A 27,767-nucleotide genomic window follows, 5' to 3' on the forward strand; every position below is an offset into this window, starting at 1 on the left:
TAGTATATGTTTTCAAGGAGTCGGAGCTCTCCCTGTAGAATTGATCTGTTTACTATAAAATTGCTTAAGGGAATTGCGTTTTTGAAGAGATTCTGGTCGTTCGATAGCCACGCTGCAGATACACATGATATGTAATATATAAATTTATGCATATAAATAAAATCATTGCTAATAGATAAATTCTCAATAAACTTACGTTTATTGCAGAGGGAGTGTTTCCCCCCTCGGTGAGGGATTCAAATGATGATTGTCCTCAGTTCTTGGATGAAGCAGTCGTGCAAGTACTATATGCAATTTCTCACGCTTCGCTGATATCAAAGCAGTGGTAATGAATGCTGAGAACTATTTAAATTTATCATTTGTAAAGCAGTCACTTATAAAAGCCTAGACGATTTACAAGGGCCATGCTGGGTTTGTTTAACTTTAAAATCGCACACACAGAGGAAAAATAACTGCTCCTAATCGCGTTGCGTGCACATTCTAAAAATATAAATGTTTCTTTAAAATTAGACTTATGCACCTAATCACTATTTCCACATAAAAACAAGTCCGCACCTGTGTATTTTGTTTTTGCGATTGCGTAGGTCTGTTTTTATCCATCGAACTATCCCTAATATTCTATAAGCGAGAGATATTTTGTTGATTTGTGGTTATTTACCCTACTTAAAAGTGGGGTAGGCATTCTTTTACCCCAAGGATAATCATGCTTTGTTCTCAAAGCATTAACAACACATGGTTTCCGGAAAATATGAAGCTTTCCGTCGCCGTTGTAGAAAGTTATGCAAGGCTTTAGTACGGGGCACGGCATAAAGGTCTAAGAGAACATAAATTATTTTTCCCATTAGAATAAAGGACTGGGGGATGACAAAATAGTAAATTGCTCATGGAGTTGCGGAGAAGTGTCCTTGAGTTGCTCAGACGCTCGTTTGTTGGATCATAACAGGGCACCGAGGCAACGGTTTGTTTTTACTTTGTATAATTTTGATCTTAGTTATTTTTCTCTCTCTAGGATAGCTTGTGTATTCGACTTTTGTTACGTCGTGCTCTTTTAAGACTCTTGGAGCGCCAGCCTACTCCTCAAATATACAAATAGTTATTACTGGAGTTTGTGGCTTCATATCTGCGCTCTTTCATACATGCGAAATAAAGATCTTTCACAAACAGTACTGCCTGGACCGAGAGAGGGGGGAAAAATCTTTTCAAAAGCGCATGTTAGCTTTACCGAGGATGACCCAAAAAAAAGATCTGAATCCCTGCCTCGTAATATACATATCTACGAGGCACACCGAATTTGCAGCTAAACTAACCCTTTCAGACTTTTGTTCTTCTATGAAACGTCACAGAAACGTGACCTCGGGTTCATTTCACTGCAGATTGAAAACGACTTGGGGTTCCATGTCAAAATAATCACTTCCCACCACACATGAATTAACAAGAATGAAAATGGTCGTTTTCCCCCCCCTGAACGATGTGAACATAAGCATAAACGATTCCTTGGCTATGCAAGGTAGATGATTCCAGTCTACAACGCACTGCCGTCTTATTGTCTCCATTTAATAAATATTTATTCCGGTTTGAAAACTGCCCATCAGAATGCCGTGATCTTGTCTCAAATAATTGTGATGGTTATGATATTATTAAGAATCATCTATCTGTTTGATACTGCCAATCCGCCAGTTTGCAAATAGATTAGTTAGGAACTATATTATTTTAAAATGGAAAGGTAGATAGATGGACAGACAAGAAGGAATGTGTAATATGTGCACTGCATATAACATGCCATGGCTTGTGGTTTGACCAATTCAGGTTAACGTTTTCACCGGACATTACGTTCTTTTGGTGCAGACTTCTAATCCCGATAACTCAAGGCATTGCAGCACATAAGGTTTGTTTGACAGGAGCAACTCTTTGCCAATTTGTACACACGTGTTAACATTTAGTTTTCGGTCCCTATTGAACAGCTCCATCCGTATTCGTTTGAACGTGCAATCTGGGGGTGAGGAGATGGGACCCGCATGCTTCGCCTGCGGTGTAAATTGCATGTGCTTAGTCGGTAATCAGGTGTAACACGCCGCTACCAGTCAAGTCAACCAGCCACTGGCGAATACACCGAGTATCTGTCGGCATTGATCAAACTGAGAATGACTGCAACGATTGCAGTATGAAAGTATATTCCCTCAAGTTATACAACGTCCGTTTTGTTCCATCCTAATGCAGAAAGTAGCAGAATGGGCACACTGTTGTGCAATCAAAAGTTCTCGTGTTCGACAATAGTATTAAATTTGGGTTTCAAAAGTTTTCTTTCTCTATATCCCCCTCCACATAGAGTTGGGTCATTTCTGTGTACCGAAGTTCTACGCAGCAAAGTGCAACAGATCAAGTTTCAGATGTCACACAACAACCTAAATGCCTAAGCTGTTAATTACTGAAAACCCCACGGTGCCAGTGTAAGCGTTGCCCTGGCTTTTTAATTTTAAATCAGTTCTTGGACGTATCGATTATTCCCTTTGAAGAAAGGTTGAAGGATGGGTAAAATATGTAATTGTAAGTAAATACAACATGTTTCGTTTGTTATCCTGTAAAGTTGATAAAGCCAAGACAGTAAATGAAATGACTAATTAAACAGCTTCATTCTGTTCCCATTAGCAGTTGCTTTGTCAGGCACTTGTCAGCCCACCCTTTTAACTGTGAACTTAAGTCTACAAAGTTAATCCATCCTGTATATCTTTCTAATTGCCCTACAAGACAACAGGTAAGAGGTTCTATATCAAGATCTCTGCTCTCTCCAAAATGTACCGTATATTGTTATCCTCACCCGGTCCAAGAAACTCAAGCGCAAGTCGATGAGGCTTGGATGTGAAATGTCCCGAAACGACTTTAGTTATTAAAAAAAAATCCAAGGCTGTTTTCTTATATTAGGATTGTTTTTTTTATTTAACATGTAACAAAGCGAGCATAATATTTGAGAATAAAAACCGCCTATGCGCTTATTGAACGTGCTTCATAGAAACTCATAATGACGATTGGAAACAATCAAAAGGCAATTTGCTTTTCAGAGAAGTTTTAAAAGGTCCTTACATGTTGGATTTTATCCAAATGCATACATAAATTAGCAGCCTACGACACAGCACACTCGCTCGCGCGATTACTTCGCTATTTGTAACATTAGCGCCAAAGTTGCCTTACAAAGAAACCGACGGAGAGATCCTTTCCCAAACTAGCAGCTAGACCTAACGTTAACTGTACTTAGCTCCGGAATTCTAGAGCACAGCCCACAAAAAGCATGGATCCTGTTGTTTAGAATTATGCAAAGAGACCTTTATCTCTTAATTGGCTTTTATTTGGGTAGCTACTTTCTTAATCTGGTACTGGGGAGGATATATGCTATTTACAAAAGTGACCCGACCTAGAAAATACAACTTACCAAAAACAGCGTCCTTTACTTGGACAAAAAGAAAATCTTCGTATCATAAGAAAGGAATATGAGGACATTCTTACTTAAAATATTAGACACCTAGAAAACCCAACACCCACAATGGTAATGGGCTGTTTTCCTCTGTGTGGACACAATGTTGCATTCAATCTAGATATGCTATAAATTAAGCGTTTCTATGGTAGCATGTTTCTGATTGGGCGACATGTCCTGTACGTGGCGGCAAACGTCACCAAATCTGAATAAGGATGCGCGAATTACAGCTTCGTACACAAAGATGATGGAGACAGCATGAGCGCGGAGAAAAGTCCCGTCCAGCCCAGATAGGATGAACCTGAGTTGATTGCTGAATGTGTAAGGATAGCTTCAAGAAGCAAGATGAGCTGCTAGCAGGCGCATCTGAAAGTAAAAGAGGATTATTTTTTTGCATTTTCGAGCCCCGTCGAACTTCAGGGAGTAAACCAATTGAACCCCTCGCGTACTGCTTCGTCAGAGGAAGGAAAGTAGCTGCTGCCAATCTGACAAGAGGAACTTGAAGGGAGCAACTGGGTTTTGAAGTACAATCTGCAGACACTTGAAGTTACGATTCCCCCACACCCCCCCACCCAAAAGGAAAAGCAAAATTGTGTCCCTGAAGCAAATCACGATGGTGCACTGTGCTGGTTGCGAGAGGCCTATTTTAGATAGGTTTCTGCTCAACGTGCTGGACAGAGCCTGGCACATCAAGTGCGTCCAGTGTTGTGAATGCAAGTGCAACTTGACTGAAAAATGCTTTTCCAGGGAAGGGAAGCTTTACTGTAAAAACGATTTCTTCAGGTGAGTTGAATGAACTTCCGTTCGCATTCTAAAGCGACTAGGCTTTATTTTAGGATAATCAGCCTGTGTAGTTTATGTCATAATATGAAGCGCAGCGGACTGATGAATGTTGTCGGATTGTTCTGTTTATTCGTTTACGTAGAATATTTGTGGAGCTAAGTTTAAATAACTCAAATAATAAAAGTAACACAACGTTTTGATTTTGTTTCTTAGAGGCCTACAGCAGGATTTAGAAAAGGCCCATAACTTTCATGATGAATAGATGCTGCACGAAGAAGCCTAAACGATTTTGATGTGGAAATGTATACTGCAATTTACAATTTACATAGACACCCGCAACAATTATTTCCAAGCTATCTCATAATTAGTATAACTAGCTCTAATTGTTTCCGGGTCTAGTCAGATTTCCGCGCCCCTTCTAATACACACACGTCCTACACGGAAGATATTTAAACGGAGACATCAAGCATATAGAAACTATCGTGTGACCGTTTCATTATCGAAATGGTACATGATCTTCTCTCCTCCCCAAACCCCCACCCCAGCCCGCCCCTCCCCAAAGTTTAAAAACTTTTAAAGGATTGAGGAAGTGTTAGCAGAGGAGCAACTGCCAAGAGCTGTCATTCAGATTCAAAAGGTATATTCTTATTTTCATCGTGAAGGAGATAACGAAGTTTTGTATTGTTTAAACACTGAATATAAACTGCAGGTGGCTAGAAATAGCACGTGTGTGCAGGGCCTAACGAAGGTTCATTTAAATGGGAAGAATTGGACCTTCCCCTTTCTGAATCGTTCTAAATACAAACTATTCAGCAATTTGACAATTCTTTTAAGGTGCCTAATGTAGCAACACTTAAACGTATTTAATGACTCTGTTAAGCTGCAGATGAACCAATTACACCCCGCGGATAAGACAAAGATGACTTATGATCTCTAATTCTTTTACTAAATCAACGTCATTGTCACCAAAATCGGTCTGCACGGCAGCTGTGGTATTGAATGCACGGAAATAATTATGGGGATTGTGTCGGGCGATGCATGACTTTTGGTGGTCTAGATTTAGAGCGACTGAGGTTGGGAGATTTTGGCTTCATCCCCACCTCCCTGTCCCGGAATCTTCCGTAATTTTCCGAGCCAAAGCCAGTCATATTAAAGTAGTAGTTGTTTACGAAGAATCTTAAACACTCAATTTAAGCAGCGTTCGAAAATGTTCGGAAGCATTCTTTCATTCTTTTTATAGACTGTGAGTATATATGCGTATCCGTGCGTTACAGCGCTCTTGTGAAATTCAAAGGTAATATTTTTGCCGTGATTTTCAAACTTGCTTTTATTATAGCATACTTCAGGCTCTCTTCTCACTTATAGATTGCTATCGGTTTTCTTCCGCTCTAATTAATTATTCATGATATTAACATATATTCAAAATTCAAATTCAGTCTTTCATTATTAAAAGCAGAAAGATACATCCGTAGCAATGATCAAGCAACGAAGGGTATGCGGATTTAAATATAGATGCGAGCTTCCTTCGAGTCTCCTCGCAACTCTTAATACCATAAGTGGAATTAGCGCCTCGCGGAAGGTACTTTACTTGTTTCCCCGAAGCAAAACTGTTCAGTCAGACTCAGAGAACTGTCTATAATTATAGGGTCCTCGTGACCGTCTTAATTGCAGTTTTCTCAATGAGATGATAAAGGCTTATTTGACGATGGAGGTGGTTTATGTTTACATGGTGCCCATTTCTGTTTACAGACGGTTTGGTACAAAATGTGCGGGATGTTATCAAGGCATTTCTCCCAGCGACCTCGTAAGAAAAGCAAGAAATAAAGTGTTTCACCTAAACTGTTTTACGTGTATGGTTTGTAACAAACAACTGTCGACGGGAGAAGAACTATATATCATTGACGAAAACAAATTTGTTTGCAAAGAAGACTATCTGAACACCAGCAGCTTGAAAGACACAAATTTAAATTCAGGTAAGGCCTGAAGACAGTCCGGGTGTTAAATAAAGCCCATTACTGCTTGCGGAGGGCGGATGTTTTTTTTATTGTTGTCACGTTTCTTCCTTATGGGGTGTCGCTAATTCAAAACGTTCTAAACCATTCCCCCTCATTCAGACCCTGTGCAGTAAAAACTTCGTACAACTTCCTTGTCATTTCTTTCAATTTCCCCCACTCAGTCTGACCACATCCCGCGGGTTTGATCTCTGGAAGACGACATACAAGAAGATGTTGATATAATTTATCACATTCAAATTAGCACTCATCTGAATTATCTCCCCGGATTTTTAATCTGGTTTTCAATGTGATTGAAAATCAGACCACTATACAAATACGACAAAATTTTAACCGTTTGCCGTAGATTTTGTTAGAATTGTTAAACTCCAGCTAGATTACATCAAAATAAAATAAGATAACCCCTATTAACATTGAGTGATAGAATTAAAGAGCTTATAGCCTGAAACTAGAAATTCAAAACTTTAAATAGGTGTTTCGGGAAATCGTAACGATATATAATTTATTGGAAGTATGTTTAAAATTCTGCCAATGATTTTAAATGCTGGTTTGTTTTTATGAGAAGTAATTTCTCTTTAATAATATCTGGCAGGTATTTTCAAATAGTTGTTGGTGGGATGGTGTCAATACTAGTTTTCCCTGAATCCTGTTTCTGACAGATTAATAAAAGGCGGTTATACCTTTCAGTATCTTCGTGCACAGATCGGAGTTTATCGCCTGATATCCAGGATCAGAATATAGACGACACAAAAGAAACGGACAATTCCACCTCGTCGGACAAAGAGACGCAGAATAATGAGAACGAGGAGCAGAGCACGGGCACCAAGCGGAGAGGACCACGGACCACGATTAAAGCCAAACAGTTAGAAACATTAAAAGCCGCCTTCGCCGCTACCCCGAAGCCTACGCGACACATACGCGAGCAACTTGCTCAGGAAACAGGCCTCAACATGCGGGTTATTCAGGTATCAGCTCATTGTTGCTTTATCGTCCCGGATTTAATATATCCAGTCAGCGTCGCCATCACTCCGATTTTTTCCCCCCTACTAGTCCTTGTGTTTTAAGGGAAAATGAAATGAAGACGAATATTTCACGTTCTATTTTTATTTGTACACACAGATATTCTTATTTACTTCTACATTAAATTAAGATACAAATATTCCGAATGGACACGTGACACACAGGTGGTTTTCAAGAATTCGTGTTGAACGTTGAATGTACGACGGGCCGTCCCGAGTGCCGGGGCACGGTCGGGAGAGTGTGGGCACTATACAGACGCTTTGCTATTATTTAATGCCTGGGCTACGTTCCCGTAATCAGCCCGGTGCTTTGTCTGTACCCATAACATTTACAGTTGACGCCTCCTCAGATTGCTCCTGATTAAATCAATTTCCATTTAACCACCAACGTGCAGCATTATGCCATAACCCTTCATTCTCGAACTATTAAGCTTTATTGTTTATGAAAAGCACGGAACTTTTTTTTCCAGCCTTCTGCATTAAAGGCATGTTCTTCGCACACCGCATCGCATTGTTTTAATTAACAGAGATGACGCAATTTCTTGAACTTATTTGCCCGATAATGCAATGTTCAAATGGCTAGATGTGATTAGATGCACTGCTGTATTTCCCTTAAAGAACGGGCCATTGTTTTTTTTTGTTGCCAGGTCTGGTTTCAGAACAGAAGATCGAAAGAGAGGAGGATGAAGCAGTTGAGTGCACTGGGCGCGCGGCGGCACGCTTTCTTCCGAAGTCCCAGGCGCATGCGCCCTTTGGGAGGGCGCTTGGACGAATCGGAAATGATGGGGTCTGCTCCCTACAATTATTATGGAGGTACTTTCATAACATTCGACTTCCAAGACAGAATGGCTACGTTTTAACGACGCAGTGCGTGCACGGTTCTCGACTCTGTAGGTTTACCTTCTCAGGATATGCCGAGAGAGGGAGGCAAAGTTGCCAGCAGACTGCACGTCCCCTACTTTTTTAGTAACTAGAACGTCAACCCTTAGCATGTTGGACAGACCTTTTGTACCTCGGCTGCAAAGCAGGGTCCTGTTATTTTTATTAGATGAGACACTTTTCTGAATATTGGGCTGGTTCATCTCACGAAATTATTTTTCCTGTGCAACCGTCCCACTTTACAAGAAGAGAATGTCCTCCTGCAAAGAATAGTAGTTTCCAAAGTCTTAAAAATAATTCTCACTTCACTTTGGCGGAAGGACAGCTCGGATGTGCGTTAATCATGTTGCGTTGCGTGAGTCATCTGTTTGTGTCACGTCCAAACTCCCTTCAGCAGGAATTATTTTAGTGAGGCCCGAAAATAATCTAAACGTTTCGCTGAAACGGTTCAACAATGCGTTCATTTTGGCGAGCAGTCCGCCCATTCTAGATGTAAGCCAAGTGTTCATTTGAAAGCCGCCTGGTTTACGTTCTGCACCTTCGTAGGATCCGACCTAAGGTGTTCGGTTGCTATGACTTTCCCATTCGGTTTATGGCATCTGCACGGGCATTGAGTGAATGATCGCAGCCTGTTGAGCTCTTTAATCCCCCCCCCCCCCCCCGTAAGAGATTCCGCTCCGACGCTGGCCAAGTTGCGCCCGATAAAGCAATGCATTGTGATGAAGCTGTCTTTTTGAAGAGAAGCCTAACCCATTCAGCCTGCACTTTCTCTTGTGTTTCTGCGAACAAAGCTACAGCTGCAGTCTTTTGTCGGTTATTCACCCAGGATTTGTTCCAATTACCTCGAACTCTTCGAGCATATGGAGGGTCACTTGCAGAGCGCCGCGACTCTGCTCTTTGCTGTTTGCTGCAGCCTTCTGCTTCCAGATTTAAAACAGCATCTTCACCAAATTATCGCTTCACAATTCATGGCCAAGGGAACCTAGTCGTTTTATCCCAAGTACGCCTTTCTTATATACGAAATAAATTCCCAAATATGTCTGGCTCTATTAAATATTAGGATATTAATATACGTACAGTTGTGATGCGATAGCGCTGTTAATGCAACAAGTTATCGTTGCTTTGTAATAGATAGAACGGAAGGAGCTGTCCAAGTTCACAAATCATAGCAATAATGTTTTATTGATACTTCCATAAATCACGACACATTATTTGGAACAGGCGCTGTTATTTTCTATGAGTTGCGTTATAACTCCGATGTAATGTTGCGGAATATCAGACCAAACTGTAGCAGCAACAAAGAAACAGCGCCTTCTGATTTGTCCATGCGTCACCGGCGACGCTGTTTTTAGTGAACCGGAGGTTAGATACTCTACGTTACTGGGTTACTCAACTTTATGGATCAGAATTTGATCCTAGAATACGGAATCATATTCGCCACCTTTTGCTTAATGGTGTAAATGTTACGAACGCTTCAGGTAGGATGAAAACGTTACTGCAATAATGTCTAGTAGGTATACATAAGGAATAATTTCTTTTGCTAGATTCAAATCACGTGTAAAATATTAACCACTATAAAATACAAACCTTACTATTTTCCTTGATTTGTTTATAAACCTTTAAACAAGCTTGTAAAGTATTTTAAAAATCCGCAGCTCTGCGAATAACAGCAGAGTGAAAATACCAACAGGTTTCGCTTAGTAATTATGCATTATATCAACGTTTATTATTTTGGAATACATTTTATCAGATTTTACGGGTTTGTGCACAAAATAGATTTTATAGGTAAACGGACAGCGAGGTCACGTGAACGAATACAGTTCTATATGACATTAGGCATAACTTAATACAGGAAGTATTTCATTGGCTACTATTATTTTGATATCTTCCGACGTTCACTTAAATTAGTAATTGCTCCTATAATGGTTCATACAAATGCTGTTTACGGCTATTATCACACTGTTTGCTTTAGCAATCAGTTTCTCTAGCATGAGAACAAAAGTTTATTTTGTAATGAGGAAGTTTCCATGAGGGAACGAACTGGCTGAAGTGATAATTATAAGTAATGAGCATGAAATCACGAATACTCTTTGCTCTGGCTGCGTAGAAACACGAGACCGATGAGGAAGACCATAATTCTTGCATTTCTCCCCCCAAGGAATTCCAAAACACGCCACGCAGGAATTGTTTATGAACTAAACCTCACTTGAATGGCCCTTGGATTTTGCATGCCGACCAAAAATCGGAAAACTACGGCTTTTCCAAAGTTATATTAAAGAAAAGTCAGTATCATATTTCTTTGAGCCGCACTTGCAAGTTACAGCGTCAACATCACACTCCTGAGAGTGCAGTGAGTGGGATTTAGTTGACGGTTTGATGGATGAGGTGCAACAAAGCCCTCACCAGACAACAATGTCAAGCCACTGCAGTGTAACTGCTGGTAATACTTTGAGCAAAATTCAAATGATATTCCTCTGCACTATATATTCTTTCAATTAAACGTTACTCTTATGGTGGTCTGGCGAGAAAGACTCCTGAATATAAGCTGTTTTTGAATTGGAATTTCATTGTAAAAGCTAAACTACTCTCTTTTTCGTCTTGTGCAGAATATCAAGGAGACTATTACGGTCCAGCTGCAAATTATGACTTTTTCCCGCACGGTCCACCGTCCTCTCAAGCACATTCGCCGGCAGACTCCGGCTACATGCAGTCCTCAGGACCTGGAGCAACCTCACTCGGAGTACTCGAGCCTCCGCTTTCCGGCCACCACCCTCCCACTATCGGTGGCAGCGAAAACCAAAGGTACACGGACATGATTTCCCACCCCGACACCCCGAGCCCTGAGCCAGGTATGACCGGACCTCTGCACCCGCTCCCAGGCGAAGTGTTCAGCGGAGGACCCAGTCCGCCTTTCTCAATGTCCAGTAACAGTGGTTACAGCGGGCCGCTATCACATCCAAGTCAGGAGATGAACGAGACGGCGGTCTGGTAACTCGGCGCAGCCCACTGTGAATCCACGCGGCTCACCTCCCGAACCAGTGGGGAGACCCGCCCCACTCTGGCATTAGGTTACTGAACTTGCTGCTCTATGGGACGATCCCTTCCCCTCTCCCTTTCCCACCCTGCCTTCCCTCGCCCAACCCCGCAGAGGCAGAGATGAAGTGACCGACTGCCAAGTCAGCGACACCATCTCGTTGCAAGTGACCTCAAAGCAAGAGGGGAGGAAGTTGGTGTTGCGCACGCGTACTCGGTGCCGTAGAGACGGCGGTACGCCCGACATGCGCAGTAAACTCTGGGAGAAAAGCGGCCTCTGCCGCCTACTGGAGCAATGGCGGCGCCGCTCCGCAGTAAGTGGGGAGAAGGCACTGGGTATTAATAGTTACTGATTCTGTTGTTAATGTGAATAAATGCGTTTTAGTTTCCACCCGCCATCATCTGACAATCCATGATTCCATCAGTCATAGGAAAAGAACCTGGCATCGATGATGACAATCACTTTTAGTGCTTTGGGTATAGTTAGTTCCCACCCCACCACTCCAGACATTCCCGCGGGACATTTTTTAAATTTCTTTAATTAACTGTAAAGTTGTCCCCATTGATGTTAAAAAGTAAAACCTGAATAAATATCCCTTTTTTTTACAAAGAGTGAATAGAAACCTTTATTTCGGGAGTGTTTCATTATGAACAACTGTGCTAAAAAGTGCATTGGGATGATAAGATTAGTGATAAGTATGTGTTATCCAGAAAAGAAGGGGCTCGACATAGCATGGAGCAAATGGGGTTCGTTTCTGCCGGCCAGAATAGATAATGGTGTTGTCATTTTGGTCTAGACGTCTAAAGTATGCAATGATTAGAAATTAAACACAGGTAGACTTGATGTATAAAAACAGCTATCCTTATAATATGTGGCTTAAGTACACAATGTTGCTGGATATGGTTCAGTTGGCATTGATTATAAAATGGCATTAAACTCCAGAAGATATATTCTGCTAAGTTGCTATTTTACAATATTGCTCCATCCCAACAGAGAGCAAGAGAGCCCTCGATTCCATCTCATTATTTCATTGCATACGTTATTAAAATGCAATAAACGAGAATGCACAATAATTCAGTATTGCATAACTTTATGGACATTGAAAAGGTTTTATACCTATATGCCTTAATATGAATGAGAAATGATATTGCTGCTGACTTTTATAAATTGATGGCAATTTGACCTCAGTTTTCATGATAGTTTGCTAAATTAAGAACTGTGGGTTGACCAAAAAAAAACAGCTTTCTATTGGAGGTGGTTAAGAACTCCTCTCCGTGCTAATCATATACTGCGATTCTAACAAATTAATTCCAAGGCTTCGTCTTGCATCTATTGTCCGAATTACTAAATTGTCGTAAATGTTAGGTTAGCTCAGGAATTGAACGCAATTTCCTTAAATCTCATTCAATCAGCATAGCCGAAACACTTTTTTTTGATAACCTAACTTGATTTAAAAATAAAGTACACGTTGAAAGGTGGTAGAGGGCAGAATTATCGGTTAATTAAAGCATCGCCCCCAGTAAGAGTTTTAAACAACGCGGGTAAAGGGTCTCTCGTGAGAAATAATTAAATGATGAAGTGACTGCTACAAGTTTTTTTCTTCCGATCTTATCGGCGTTTCTCTCAGATCTATCCTACTATAAAGGGAATTTCTCTGACGTGATATACAACTAATAGTATTAAGAACTGAAATAATATGACTGCCCATTGTGAATGTAATTTTTAGTCACAGTGAAGAATAAAACGCCTGTTTAATTTAAAAATGCAGTTCAGAGGCCAACTGCCAACAGCGCCTTGTTGTCACCATTAACATAATCGTTTTTACTGATATTTCTTCACATGACGTATATTTAATATTTTAGTGTAATTTCCTTCAGAATCTTTGCAATCCAGTTTCCAGTTGGACGCATTCATTGTAAGCGTTTAAGCTGTGTTGGGTTTATCATCAATGAGCCATCAATCAAATGAACCCCAATGGTGTGTATGAAAAGGAAATACGCGATAAGTTTTATGAAGACTAATGACTTAAATGTACATTATACAAGTGTCGCATGAATGGTTTGACCCCAAGTTTACAGAGGAAACTCCAACCTTTTTAATGACTAATTTCTGTTGGCTGCTTAGGTATCTCAATAAGTCAACAGTTCCCCTTAACTTTAATTAGTAAATTTATGCAAATCCTTTTACACCATGTAGTCAAGGACATGTCCATAATTGGACGCCTTGGTAGAGCGACATGAATGATATGATCATGTTTTGGGCTGAAGGGAAACACCTACAATTTCTTTCACATTATTAACTGTTAAAACTACAAAGATATATGTAAATGTGAAAGGGTGCAGAATAAATTCCAGATATATATAAACTAAAATGCAAGTAAAAGCAAACGTTGAGACAAGCGTTATTGTTTCTAGTTTGATTTTCAAACTGGTGACATCTCTCTGAAACGGAGTCCACTTTCAGGACACCCCCGTGTGCATGCCTTTTAATACCGATTTGAAGTTATGTCTACGGTACCTCTCCTAGGTTTAAACCGCTCACCAGGTGCTCAGCACGGTTCCGCAAACTCATGCAGATAGTTCCAAAGAAATTCTTCTCCATTTGGTATGACCTTGACTGCTTTCATTGATTTAAAACCGCAATAACAGCTTGCCTGTATTTGTTTCATGTGGCAGAGTGGGGTTGGTAAAGGGGGGTATGTGAGTAAGCCTGTGTGTGTGAGATAGAGAGAGAGTGCAGGAGATAAACGATACACGAGTGTGCTTTAGTTCACGCACAGTGTAATACGTCTTTGCTGTGTACACTGTGCGCATAATGCATACATTTGTACATTTTTATACACTATATGTATGTCCGTATCGGTGAGGACTTTGTGTAAGTGTTTGTACAGTAACTGCAACTGCGCTTGCGCGTGTTTTGAAGAGGCGCCGTTTTAAGCTTTCGGTGAAAAATAGCAGGATTCAGTTTTGTCGACTTTCTATAATTAATGACCTCAGTTGTAATAGGATTTTGCAGCCTTTGGCACTGACTGGAAACACCTTTTTGCATAAGATGTAGCATACAATAGGGAGCTGCCTCTTGATTTATGGGTTCTTTCTCAGGAATGAATCTCCCGGGTAGCTGGCCAGCAAAATTCATCAGAAAAGACATACAGGGCTTTTGTGTGGATTTTTTTTCCGCAGGTACCTGAACGTTGGTACCCACTTGGACTAGAAAAGCAAATGAGATAGGGAGAAACAAAAGTATTTGCCGATATTAATAGCATTACAGCTTTTTTTCTTTGCAATTTATATTGTAAGCTGGAGTCTTAACTCGGTGGAGGTACTCACCTGAACCTGCATCAGTCGCTTGTGTGTTGTGTTGCAGCTGGTACACCACTATGCATTAATCAAATGCAAATCCAAAAAAGGTCATCTGTAATGCCTAAAGGCTGGTTTAAATTCCCCAATATCTGTACTCCTGGGCCGTTGATAGAACTATATTGAAATTTATAGCAAATAAAATTATCCCCCTCTTGGTTGGAGTTCTGTAATTACGTTTCTGGCCTTCCCTTAAAAGTACCTGCAGTCTGAACTCGAATTTGAGACCCCACCCTTCCTCTTAAAAAAAAGTTTTCCTTTGTTGAATGTACTGCATAAATAGGCTTAAACATGACTAGCTTTTGGTTACAGAAGAATGTTATACTGCAGCCCGTTTGTGCTCTGCGTTTCCGAATTATTTATTGCATCTGTTAGATATATGGGAAGTTGTTTTTCACACAACCCATCTGATACTGTTGAGATTTGGCCGCTTAGAAAAGGGACCTCTTTGGTTTGCAGAGAATTACTTTGTAATTGCCTACCTGTGATGCGTTTGTATCTTCAGGAATGGTAAACAAGACGAATAGTGATATCATGCCGGCTCCGTCATGAAAGGCGTTGGTGACTTAGCTATTTACAGTAATATTTTTCAAAAGCTTCATATTGTAATGTTAGTAGCAAATGTTACCGTGAATTCTATATTTACATGGGTCATCGCGTCCTTGGTGGGTTGGTACGGGAGATATAAGCAGTCTTAATTTTTACTTTTTTTCTGCTGTATATGCCACGCATGATTAGCGTAACAAGGATATATAGGTCCTTTTTGTTAGAGTAATTTGTGTTCATTGCTGCAAGGGTCGACTCCACCGTCTTTAGAAGTGGGTTCGTGATAAGTTTTGCGAAGTATGTACCACTGGCCCAACCGTGGTCTATTGGATGGTCACAGTATGGAGGAGCTAATTCAGTAGTGGGATAAACCATTTCCTGTTTGTTTGGGGTGTTTGCTATATGTTGATTGATTCGATCCGTGCAGGTCAGCACAAAGTACTGTGGATAATAAATCATGTAATTATGGCGGATTTCATGGTGAAGCAAATACCAGAGTCCCCATTAATCACTGGTAATTGTTAACTCAGAAAGTTAATGCTTGGATAACCGGACAGCCCGGGCACTTCAACGAGAGTAATTCTCTCACTTATATAGTATTTAGTCAATACTGTGGGAATTTAATTCTCGGAATGAGAATCTTCTCATTTTTTTATAAAGTTCATTTTTATAACATGAATTTAAAATTATAACCCAGAAATTAACAGCACAATCTATTTCTTTAATAAATTAAATGTTTTACTAGGTTGGAGAATAAGTTTCTCCATTGAATAGTTTGACCCACTAACAATTAAACGAGTTTTTCAATTTATTCACGTCGATATAAGCTGCGAAAAGAAACTTGCTTTCAAAAGTGTTTATATTATATGCAAATATGCAGCTAAAATGACTTAATGGAAAATGCAAAAGAGAGAAATCCAATTTATTATGAGTTCCTTAATAAAGCAAATCGCAGTGGTGATAAATTAAACAACGCCACGGGAATTGATAGTTTATTGTATTGTTGGATGATATATAACATTAAGACGGTAGTCATTGGCAGTAAAAGCAAGCAGCGTTCGAAAAAACATATCAGTTCCTTTCCGTCTTGACAATTAATTCAAAATATTAATTGGCAGAATTGTAAAAGTGGAAATTAAGACAATTTTAGAAGCCGAAAGCTTTAACCAATAAATACACGGTGAAATATGCAGCAATAAGTTATGTATTTTATGATTACTGCAGTTATGTTTTATGAAACCTATAGGCACAACCGATTTTGTTTTCAGATCAAACTTAAAGAAATATTATGTATCACCGTGCCCGCAGCATTAATAAATATGTTATTGCTTGTTTCACATACAGTGCTTTACTTAATCCAAACTCAGTCGTGGACGGTAGACTATGGCCAGCAAGGCTACGCTGGGAACATCATAACCTTCTGAGAGATTGCATGTCGTGTCTCCCTCGGATGTACCGTGCAGGACCACGGACAGCTCCCATGGCCCGAAATAACCGCAACATATAAGTACAGGATCCCAGCAAATATGATTCTTCCTCAAAGTACCATTTCTTTCCAGCCACCTTGAGGGGATAAAAAAAGATCATTGTGATTAGGCTAAATTAGGTTTAATTTCTCATGCTTAAATGCACTTGTTCATCTTTTCCTTCACCAGCAATTTTACCATACTTCTTGATAAACCTCGCATTATCCATCTTAGCCAAACCCATAACAGTTTGGAGCCTAAATCCTAAATTGAGATTGCGAATTTTCTCCAGTTGGTTTACTTTGTCGACAAAGTTTAATGCAGGAAGCGTTAAAGTTGCCCCATGTTATTTGAATTGATAGGGCACGTGTATGGAGTTTCTTCCATGTTTACCTTTGGATGATTAAATTGGACGAAAGTCTAGAGCTAATTGAATGGTGGTAATTATCTGTTTCTGTATACCGTAGAAATCTCTGACAGAAAAGCCCAACCCAAGGATGTCATGCTAGCAAGGTTTGAGATTCAATAATCAAAACTGATGAGCAACTTCTCTTGATCAATCCTCCTTGGTCTCTCTGGCACCCTCTCTCTGAGGAAGTTCAACTAAGAATAATAACACCCAATGTTACTATTTTGATGTGCCAGCGCTATTTTAACGAGGAGCTTGTCCATATAATAAGCAAGTGTGAGTCTATTCTGATATAATTTAAGTGCCTATTCAATGTGAGCTATGGAATAAAAACTGTGTTGTCATCCATTAAAACATTCCCGGACACTTTGTGAACATTGGATGTAAATCAAAACATCATGGATGCAGTAAATTCAAAACAAACAGATATTGCTGGAAACACTCTGCAAATCAGGGAGCATACAGTATGTGAAAGGAGAAACAGAGTTAACGTTTCAAAGAGTCTTCATCATTTTGAGCTGAAATGTTAACATCTATTTTCTTTCCTCAGATGCAGTCTGATCTGTTGAGTCCAGCATTTTCTGTTTTTACTTTGTAAGCATTTGAGTTATTTTCATAACATTTGCAAACAATGAAAAGGTAGCAGAGAGAAGCAGAATTCTGTATTTATATTCCTTTGTACAGAAAATCTTTCTTTGAAAGGGAACAAGATCTGCAAGTCATGTAAACACCAATCCAGGATTTACACCTTGAAGAATTTCTTGCTGCTTGGCATTCTGCCTCTTGATGATCACATCTGAATTGTGGTCAGAGTTAAGTATCCACTTTCCTCAACCCTACACCTAAATCACTGTATTCATGCTAAAGGTGCAGTGTAAATAAAGCCACAGAGCTTATGTGAGCCCTTTTTTAGTTTGAAGTTTGGGATGCAATCTGAAATCAGCACAACTGAAGAAAAGTGTAACATACAGTTTTATTTTAGAAGTATAGATTTATGATTAGAACTTAAATTCTTGTTTGTAAAGTAGAGAATAGATGGAATATTGGGCAGTTAAATAAGATTAAATCACACCTAGCATCTCTGAAGAACCCTCACCGTATCAGTCTCAAATTGATAATCAAATGTTGGTTGATTATATGTCATTAAGTTCTTATTTATTTAGTATCTGTTAATATAAAATCAACAGTGTCTGGAAAGAAAACTGGACCACCTTGACAATACCTCACATAAGATGAAAGGAGTTGGGACTAATATGGCAGTTGACTTAGGAACTCATTCTGCATAATGACGAAGCTCACACCTCACCACAATACTCAATCAGTTTTTTTTTCATAATTATGCAGAGAGAACACCAAACTAATGTTGAGAGACTCTGTTATCAATTTAGAATAGATTCCTCCCTTGTTCTTGGACCATTAGGTGAAATGGGTTTGCTGAGAATTTGAACTGCCTTGTGATAAACTTACTCAGCAGATCATAGAATTAATAAGCAACAAAGTTCTACGGGCAGGGCTGTTTAGGGAGCTAATTCATAGTTACTGTTGGTCTGACTCTTTGCACAGGTGATTTATCTGACTATTTATTGCTGCTTATCTTATTTCTAACAACTGAATTGTGACTTTGACTAACAACAATTTTTCTAATACTGGGGTGGAACTGTTTTCCTTCCCAACATTTTTATCAATGCTACAAATGTTCCACTAAGTCTGCCAAGGGTGGGGGTAGGGGGTGCTGCAGTCAGGAAGATTGAGTAGAGTGGTGTAGAGTGATGAGTGCCACCAAGAGATGCAGCTGGGAGAGAAAGACATGGTATGAGAAAGGCAGCCATGCCCAAAGCAAAGTCAACAGGAAGTTCTGCTTGGACCTTCATTTCACAGAAGAGCAACATGTCAGGCTCCATTGTTTACCCAATGATATAATACCTGTGTGAGCCATCAGCTGCAGGCTCACCTCCAGTCTCAAACCAAGGAATGGAAGACACTGTTTGTTAATGTCTTGGGCACTTGTCCTAAAGGGATTTTCTAGGATGCTGTAGCAAGATCACCTGTTTGCTGTGATTAGGAAACTACCAATTCTCACCGTGTAAGGGAAATCATTTTTCCAAAAGGCAGTTATGAGGAGCAATTACTAAACTCTGCTGGCACTGTGGGATGAGAATATAATCAGGTCATTAAACCTGTGCCTGATTTTACAGCAGCTGTCGTGATTCAAGCGTGCTGCACCTTGTTACATCAGTCCTCAGTGTCTCCTAATGATAACCAGGCTATCAGGATGCAACCTGGTTTCTGGGTGTCAAGGAGAATTCCCATCAAAAATAGCTCACATCAACTGTCAACAACCAGGCACCAGAGGTGGCATGCACAGTATATCATCAAGCAGACTGTATGCTCTAGCATTGCCTCTCTTGCTTGAGACATTGCACAGAGCCCTATCTTTGTATCCAATTGTGCAGTTACTTGCTGCATAGCTTTGCCATATTGGGACACTGGACCTTACCTTCACCTGTGCCACCAGCAGGAGCAGAAAGAGAAGAAAGCTCATCCTTCAGTCCTTTGATGTTTCGAACATTTCTAAAGCAACTCAAGTGAATTATTCCTCTACCTTTCAGTAAGAAAACAGTCCTGAAATCTTTATTACCACCAGCATCAAAATGATTCCCTTTAGTCCAGCCTGACGAATCTTCATGCTGATCTATTGGGTCTTGCTTTCACATCCTAACTATTTGTGATCGTCGAATGCTACTTTTCCCGGATTCTTTGTAGTAACACCAAACCAAATCCTGGAAATCTTTACTATCTCTATTCTGTCTGTGATTGTCACTTTACAAAAATACTTCAGGATTACAGGTCTGAAACAATCCAGTCCTGCCTTGGTTGCTGATTTTTCTGTCCTCAAAGCTTCCACAAATATTTTCCTGGAGGAGAGAAGGCTGCCAAGTTGCTTGTGAAGACTCTTCAGATGATTGCTGTGACTGACCTCAAGCAGCTTTGAGTCCTGAGGACTCATGAGGCAGAATTCTGTTATCTTATTGTGTATCTGGGTAGTCTGACTCATTTGATATATGTGGCCTAAAACAACATTCATAGAATGTATAATGTGCAAGCAGGTAGGGCAGCATCCAAGCAACCCAGACCATTTTCCTGATTGGTACTTCATTTGTCTTATTTAAATATCTGTCTATTCATTCCATATCAGATAGAATAGTTTCTTAGCTTCCATTCAGCTTGTTTCAAGTGTTTAGCCCATAAGAGAAGTATTTGAATCTGTGGCAACAGATCCTGTAAACAATCTCATCCTCCAACGAGCAGATACCTGCACTATGTGAGCACCTGTGCCCAGCAATCCACCATAAGCAGGCGCCGACTCTCAGCCATGCATGATGCCACCCACTGAGCAGAATTAAATTGTATGAAACTTCATCTTCTGTGAGGCAACTCTGTCTTCCTATTACAGTGTAATTTCTGTCTCTTGCTGCATCTGAAAGGAAGGAGAGGCTAAGTGGTTGATGAAAGTAGTGGCAGTTTATCATGGAAATAGAAATATAAAGAATAAAATAACAAGGTACAGATGTAAGAAGGTTCCTTGCAGTATTTCTTTTCATTCACCACTTTCCCCCTACTCCCAGCATGTCTTCTTCCAGAGGCTCTGCATTTGGATGTTCTTGGCAGATACTGTGCCCATCGGTGGAAGAAAGGAGGGTGTCTATCAGTGAAAGAAATGTAGGACGTTTTAAGGTTTTTTTAAAAAAAATTGGTTTCTGTGCTGTGTGAAAATTAAGCAGTGAGGCAAAGTAAAATTAGTCTTTGTGAAAGAAGGGAATAAGAATGAGAAAGAGGTCAAAGATGTAAGCGAAGAAACCTACTTAATACTAAGACAGACAAATGTTAAGCAGGAGACACAAAAAATAAGCTCACTTACTTTCTCTGCATTTAAAAATGTATCTCAAGTAAATATTTGAAACTTTGAATATTAGTTGTCAATGATTCCCTTTGTAAATATTTATTTAGCCAGATACAGTATATTTCCCATCAATAGTCGAAAGGATTACAAAAACACAATTCTTCAACACTTGACCATGGCCACAATAAAGTTACAACAGTTGTGTTACTTACTTGTTGATAGTCACTCTCCAAGTTTATTCAGTGGACAACCTGCATAAATCTTTGAGATATCTGCTCCCATTGGATCCTATTGTTCTGTTGCTCCCTAAACAAAGAACATGAAGTCTTCCACAGTTTAATAGGATGGTCATCATCAAGCATTTTTTTTCTTGAAATTAGGACAGAATCACAGGATAGAAGCTCCCAAACAATTATGTACTTATAGTTAAAAAATAAAATGTTGATATTCCGATGTCATCAACCAATGCAGCTAACTTTAAACACAATCACAGTACATAATACTATTATACAAGTTCAGTGCTCATTCAATAAGAAGTAAATTTCATGTATTTGGTCATTGTAAATCATTGCCCCAGATAACATAATTGCCCTTAAGAAGTATCATGTATGTTTTCTTATTTAATTTTTCAACATTACTATTTTAGGGAATGTTAACATCTCAACAGGAACACAAACAGAAAATGCTGGAAACATTCAGCAGATCAGACGGTTAGTGGACACAGAAATAGAGTTCATTATTTAGGTTGAAGCTCTTCATCATAACAATCAAAAAGATGAAAAGAAGTTTGTTTAAAGCTACAGCAAGATAAAGGAAGGATGGAAATGACAAGGGGAATATCTGTGACAGGATGAGACCCGGTCAGATGAGTTCAAGTTGGCTGTTAGGTAGCAATTATGCCTTTGTGTTTGTGTCATGTGTTGTTCATGGCAGGGCTGTCAGATAGAGTGTACTAATGGAGAGGAAAACTAAGGCAATATCACAAACTACCAATTTATGACAGCAAGTTCCTTGAAGTTAGAGAGTGTAGAATTGAGTTCAGATGAACGCTACATGTCCAAACAAAAAAAAATGTGGTGTTGTTCTTCAAGATAGCATTGGGCATCATTGTGGCAAACCACATATAATGATAGTCAGTGTGGGAGTGGAATGGAGATGTACAATACTGTGCAGAAGTCTTGGCACATATATGTATTGAGGGTGCCTGAGACTATTGCATAGTACTGTAATGTGGCAGGCAGTAGAATATTCAACATCTCTCCTTCAAACTCAACACTCTCACTTTACAAAGTAATCACCCAGCCTGTGCTCAGTTTCTCCAGTGACAAGAAGACCAGATGCATGAAGACCAGTCAGGCAAAATCACTGAATTCAGGCCTTGAATTCAATCCATGATAACATAGCCATAGATTAATTCAGCTCTTTAGTAACATTAATGTTTACAATTTTCTCTCTTGTTTTCAAATCCATCCCAATCAATGTAATGTTCTTCTGTTCTATACACTTTTTGTGATTTCTGTGCTTCCCAATTTCCAAACCTCTTGTGTTTCCAGCATTACATACTCAACCCTGTATGGTGCCACCTTGGTTTGAGTCCTAAACTTAGTTCTCCCTAAATCCTTCCTGCCCCTTTTACCTTGAGATACTCTTTTAGCCTCTGCTTCTTTGGCTGGATATTTAGTCACCTGACCTAATATTCTTGTGACATTTCTCAAGTAATGGGACTGGAGCATTTGGGCATGTCAATGGTTCTATGTAAAGGCAAGTTGTTGTTGCATTAATTACTATTGTCTATTTAATAACTTAAGCATGTCGCTCATTGAGTAAGGGAAAGCGAATAAGCCAAAAGCAATGTTTTTCAAATGCTGGAAATCTGAAATGAAAACAGAAAATACTGTAAGTACTTAGCAAGTCAGGTAATGAATGTGGAAATAGATGCAGACTGAAACCTTTAAAGTTAGACATAAAAGAGTGCTTAAGTTACAGAAAAAAAGGGACAAAAGCACAAAAACCAGTGAAGGTAAACAAGGTAAAATACCAACAGTGAGAAGAGCAAAGCTTCATGGTAACATTGCTGGAAGGAAGTAGTAGTGAACTAAACAATAACGCAAAAGAGAAATAACTATAATTGCTAGAAATCCAAAATAAAACAAAATGGAAGAGTAATCATTAGGTCAATCAGCATCTGTGATGACAGAAAATAAACTTCTCAGTTTGAGAATTAATGACAATATTTGATGTAATATTCTTGGTAGACCAATGCATCATGCAAACTAATGAACTATTTACTGCTCTCTATGACCTTTGAGTTCAATAGAAATAAAATTTCCTGGGGTGGTGACTCGCAAACCTTTTGTTTGTAATTCCAGATGGCTAGAAAATTATTACTTGTTCAAGGAGGAGGTCATCAGTTGGAGTGGAATGCACTTTTATTCTTCTTTTTAACTTGAATGTAACTAAATGATGAGTTGAAGTATGTTTAAGAAAAATGAATTTGAGATATGGTTTCAAAAAAGTTATGACAGGGCACACATAATCATATCAGCCAATGGCAAACCTAGACATTTTGGCAAGGCATTCTTCAGCTAAAGTTTGATCAAAGTACAGAATGGAATCACAAATGGCACAAATCAAACATTACTTAAAAAGATATAACTTCAGCATCTAAGAAATTACATAGTCTTTCTTCATAAGTAGCTAAAATTGGGTTCATAGTAATGGAGTTTATGAAATTCTGACCTTCAATGTGTGCTATGTTAGCGAGAGACAATAAACCTGTGGGTGCTAAAGTCAATTATATTTGACATATTGTTCAGGTAAAGTCCAGCAATACATCTCCTGAGTACTTGTCTCATAGCAAGGACTACAGTAGTGAGAAGCAAGCTTACAAATTATAACACGAAATAAACTATGGAAGAGAGTTTATAGATATTTAGTCCTTTGATGACACAAGAGACTGCAGATGCTGGAATATGGAGCAAATGAGCTTCTGGAGGAACTCAGGTAGGTCAGGCAATGTTTGTAGAGGAAATATATATATAGTCAATGTTTCAGGTCAAGGCCCTTCATCTAGACTGCTGGAAGTCCATACAAAGAGTCTTGACCCAAAACATTGATTGCCCATTTGCCTTTACAGATGCAAGCTGACACTCTGAGTCACTACAGCTGCTTGTCTTTTGCTCTTTATCTGGTGTTCCACAACCACTTTGCATTACAAAGCTTTGATGGATCATGAAAACATAGCTACACTTTTTGAAGATCATTAAAAAGTCAGCACTGCTAATTGTCAAGAAACCCAGAAATAATCATATTGACCCATAGTAAACTAGTTCAATGAGTTTTTCTTCAGCATAGTTAGGTCACTGTCTGCAAACACTTAAAGCAAGAACTTACTTCACAGATGATGGCCAACCAAAATAATTCTCAGTGTAAAGTTCATTTTTAATTAGGTTTGGTGGATGTAAAGGCCAATGATTACTAAATAAAAGGTACTATAGCTAATCCAAATCCCAAAATCAAATCCTTCATCAGGGAAAATTATCCAAATGCTGTCAGTCACCTTATGTTCCAAAACTCCTGTGCCTAGCATCACTTTATGTACAAATGTTGTACATAGTCATCTATATTTATAAGCTATCTTACATATTTACTGTGTTCTTTCTCCTATTGTGTTTTTTTTCCGACTGCATCTGATCCTGAGTAACAGTTATTTCATTCTCCTTTACACTTGTGTACTGGAAATGACATTAAAGAATGACATTAAACAATCCAGAGGTGGTTGTTACATTAAATAGCAAAATATACAGTATGATATTTGAATTTTGGATTTAATAGTTGGATTTTAGAATTGAAATGAATTTGGATAATATTTGTATTCAATAACCGTGTGTGTTTGTGTGTGTGTGTGTTTATTATTTGTGTATCTGTATTTTTGATGCTTTTGAATATCATCTCAAGAAAGAATACTCCACATGAAGAATGGTTATAATGAGGTGAACTTGGCTGTAAAACCACAAACTCCAACATTGTCTAAGTTGCCTTTTGTTTTTCGTAAAATAATTATCTTAATCTCTACTGATTTTCAGGATTTTGTTTGCTACTTTTATGGTTTTGGCTATAATCATAGTCCTGTTTCAGTAAAAACAGTACCTTTTCCATATGACGATATAATGAAGTCCCATTCAGAATCAGTATGCTGTTTTTATATTCAAAATAGTGAGGAATAAAACAGTAAAACAATAGATCTACCTGCATTTTCTTTAAATGAGACATTTTTCATAATAAATCATTTCATTGTTCTACTCGTGCTCTCATGAACCTTCAATGATTCTCATCTGAAAGATCAGCTTTTCAAAATTGTCAGCTGACAACACTAAGACCAAAATAGCAAAGAAGTACCGTCTGATAATCTACACAGGCTAATGGTAATGTTTGTGTCACACAAACATGAAGATAATTCTTTTCAACAGTGGGCTCAGTGCAGTACTCAGCCAAGTATGTACATATCATATCAGAGACATTAATACCATGAAAAACAAACTTGTGAACTTTTGAGCCAAGAGAATGCATTGGCTCTGTATGGGTCAACAACTAGTACTGAATACCAGAGCAATGCATTACCCACTTCAAAAAGCATTGTGTCTTTCATACATCATGACAGTGATACTTGTCATTTGTTATGCCTGGCATCCAAAATAACCCTAAGGCTATTTTCTAAGTTGTGCAGTTTGGCCCAGTGAACACAGAAAGCTCTTTCCCTAAAGTAGAATTCCAGCATCTCCTCAGATACACGGCACAGTCGCAGCATCTTTTGTGTTATAGAAGACATATTCCCGCCAAGAAATTGCAATATGAAATAAATCATATTCCTATTCACTTCACAAACATATTGTATAAATATTTGCATTTGTTCAGACTTGAGTCTTCCCTAAAAAAAACGATATGAATGACTGCCATACTGTAAACCTCAGGTTAACTATCTGAATAACCAAAAGCTATTGACTTTATAGCCTCTTAGATTAATTTCCCTTTGAGGGCAAACTCCAGATTTTTCTCATTCACCATGAATAATTAAATTAATAAATTTGGTAAATAGGTGATGCAATAGATTGGAACATCTTTCACCCTTACTCTTTGTAAAAGTGAGATGGTAATCTTTCCCATTGATGAGGTCAATTGTAAATTATATTTTGGCAGCTCCAATCCAGGTTTGAATGTCCTTTGGCCTATAACACAAACTGACCATGTATTTGCCCGAATGGGGAGTCTAATTCCAAGAGATAGACTTCTGCAGAAGTTGTGAAATGCATGTCGCTGCGGTATGGTGGTAGAAAAGAAGAGGGAGAGTTTTACTTCCCATCCACATGTAGTGATCTAAATGTAGGAACTGGGTTTGCAGAAATTCTATTCCCCACATCCATGCAATTCCTTCATTAAAACTATAACTAATTTTTAAAAGTTCATTAGATGCAAACACCTCCAGGAAGCAGGAATGGCCACATCGTTACAGAACTCTATGAGAGGATGTCAGATTCCTCCATTACTAATGTATACAAATATAGCTCAATTTACCTCTGCAGTTTTATCATATGAAGTTCAATGTCTTAAATTAAATATTTGATATTTACTAGAAATTCAGTAGATATAGTTGTTCACATCCCTGCAATTTATTGGCAGCAGGAGTGGTATTCCAGAAATGTGTTTCAATGGAACGTAACTCTAGATGGACATTCTAGAATGGCAGCTGAACTCTAGAATGGAAATTCAAGATTGTCAATTAACCGGCGTGTTTCTTCCGAATCTAGAAAATCGATTGTCGGGGAAAATAGGATTTAAGACGGTCTGGTGATGAATTTTTCAACTGTTTAACCAATTCGTCCACAGTAGCTGGTGTTAAGCACACGACAAGCAATAAATCGGAAATCAAACTTTTAATATATTGTATATTTTCTGCTCATATCCCAAATAGTAAACACTACGCAGGTATTCTTCCCAGAGTCAACTGAAGGTCCTGCATATTAATTAGATGACGTCATTGTACGATACAGTACCCCAAATAAACAATCAGGCGTTTCCATGGTTTCTTTTTACTAATGGTCACTGGTTTACTCGTTGCTTCACGCACGATGAAAGAAGCCAGATAGAAGGTGGCAGGAAATAACAGTTTCTGTGGTAACTGAGTCATTAAATTTAAGAATAAAACACTAGTAAAGTATGATTTTACTAAAGTGTGATTTTACTGTTTACTTGACTTGCAAAAAAAGCAAACACTTCTTTCTGCATTTTCACCTATCCAAGCCAGTCCAACGATTTAAAATGTTGGAGGCCGATACTCATTTGCTAATACATATTGTTCCCCGTTGCAAACATAGTACATGTCCAAGTATCAGAAACTTCCAATACTTACAGCTCAAGTTAGAATATTCGTAGATGCCTCAAAGAACTCTGATAGAATGAGACTCTCCTGGGGGTTGGTCTTTTACTCGGATTGAACTAAATGGTCAATTTCACCTAAACCGCGGAAACTGTTTTATTCTCTTCCGTAGATGCTGCCTGACCTGCAGAGATCCTCCATCTTTCTGTGTGTGTTACTTCAGATTTCCAGCAGAGTCTCTTGTGCTAATGAAATGGAATCCCTCTTCCTTCTTGCGTTGAGTTACCTACTGCAAGCGTTGGGCATGCTTTAAACCTCTTGTCGCACATAGCTGGATTAATTGCTCTAATATTTAAACCCGGAGCACCAAAATGTATTTGGAAGACCCACGCTTTCCTTAATCTAGAGGTTCTTATTTAATCATCACCGTCCTCAAGTGGGTAATGGCACAATTAGAAGCGGAACGTTTGATGATCCTTTCCTTCTCTGGCCATTCCTTTTGTTACATTATTTATCCACA

The 27,767-nt window shown here is 39.0% G+C and overlaps 1 protein-coding gene and 1 long non-coding RNA gene across 2 annotated transcripts in view; one reads left to right on the top strand and one right to left on the bottom strand.

The window, feature by feature from the left end:
• The first annotated feature begins 3,721 nt into the window (after window positions 1-3,721).
• On the top strand, window positions 3,722-12,266 carry lhx5 (LIM homeobox 5). The gene is made up of 5 exons (XM_073065481.1): window positions 3,722-4,249; window positions 5,999-6,222; window positions 6,949-7,226; window positions 7,928-8,093; window positions 10,766-12,266. Exons 1-5 carry the CDS (start codon window positions 4,080-4,082, stop codon window positions 11,149-11,151), a joined length of 1,224 nt encoding a protein of 407 aa, XP_072921582.1. The 5' UTR covers window positions 3,722-4,079; the 3' UTR covers window positions 11,152-12,266.
• A 3,517-nt stretch (window positions 12,267-15,783) lies between these two features.
• LOC140738302 (uncharacterized) overlaps window positions 15,784-27,767 on the bottom strand; it is a 44,934-nt gene continuing 32,950 nt past the window's right edge. Inside the window, exons 2-3 of the long non-coding RNA XR_012101349.1 lie at window positions 21,087-21,180; window positions 15,784-16,661 (exon numbers count right to left, since the gene is read on the bottom strand). This is a non-coding gene — a long non-coding RNA (uncharacterized lncRNA). The remainder of the gene's footprint in view (window positions 16,662-21,086; window positions 21,181-27,767) is intronic.

The sequence above is a fragment of the Hemitrygon akajei genome, chromosome 14 (genome assembly GCF_048418815.1).
Source record: "Hemitrygon akajei chromosome 14, sHemAka1.3, whole genome shotgun sequence".
NCBI lineage: Eukaryota > Metazoa > Chordata > Chondrichthyes > Myliobatiformes > Dasyatidae > Hemitrygon > Hemitrygon akajei.

What these genes read in the sequence shown, in the direction of transcription:
- lhx5 (XM_073065481.1), top strand. Translation starts at nt 4,080, where the DNA reads ATGGTGCACTGTGCTGGTTGCGAGAGGCCTATTTTAGATAGGTTTCTG. An exon ending in TGTAAAAACGATTTCTTCAG is followed by an intron (nt 4,250 to 5,998) that starts GTGAGTTGAATG and finishes TTCTGTTTACAG; the next exon opens with ACGGTTTGGTACAAAATGTG. An exon ending in TCCCTACAATTATTATGGAG is followed by an intron (nt 8,094 to 10,765) that starts GTACTTTCATAA and finishes CGTCTTGTGCAG; the next exon opens with AATATCAAGGAGACTATTAC.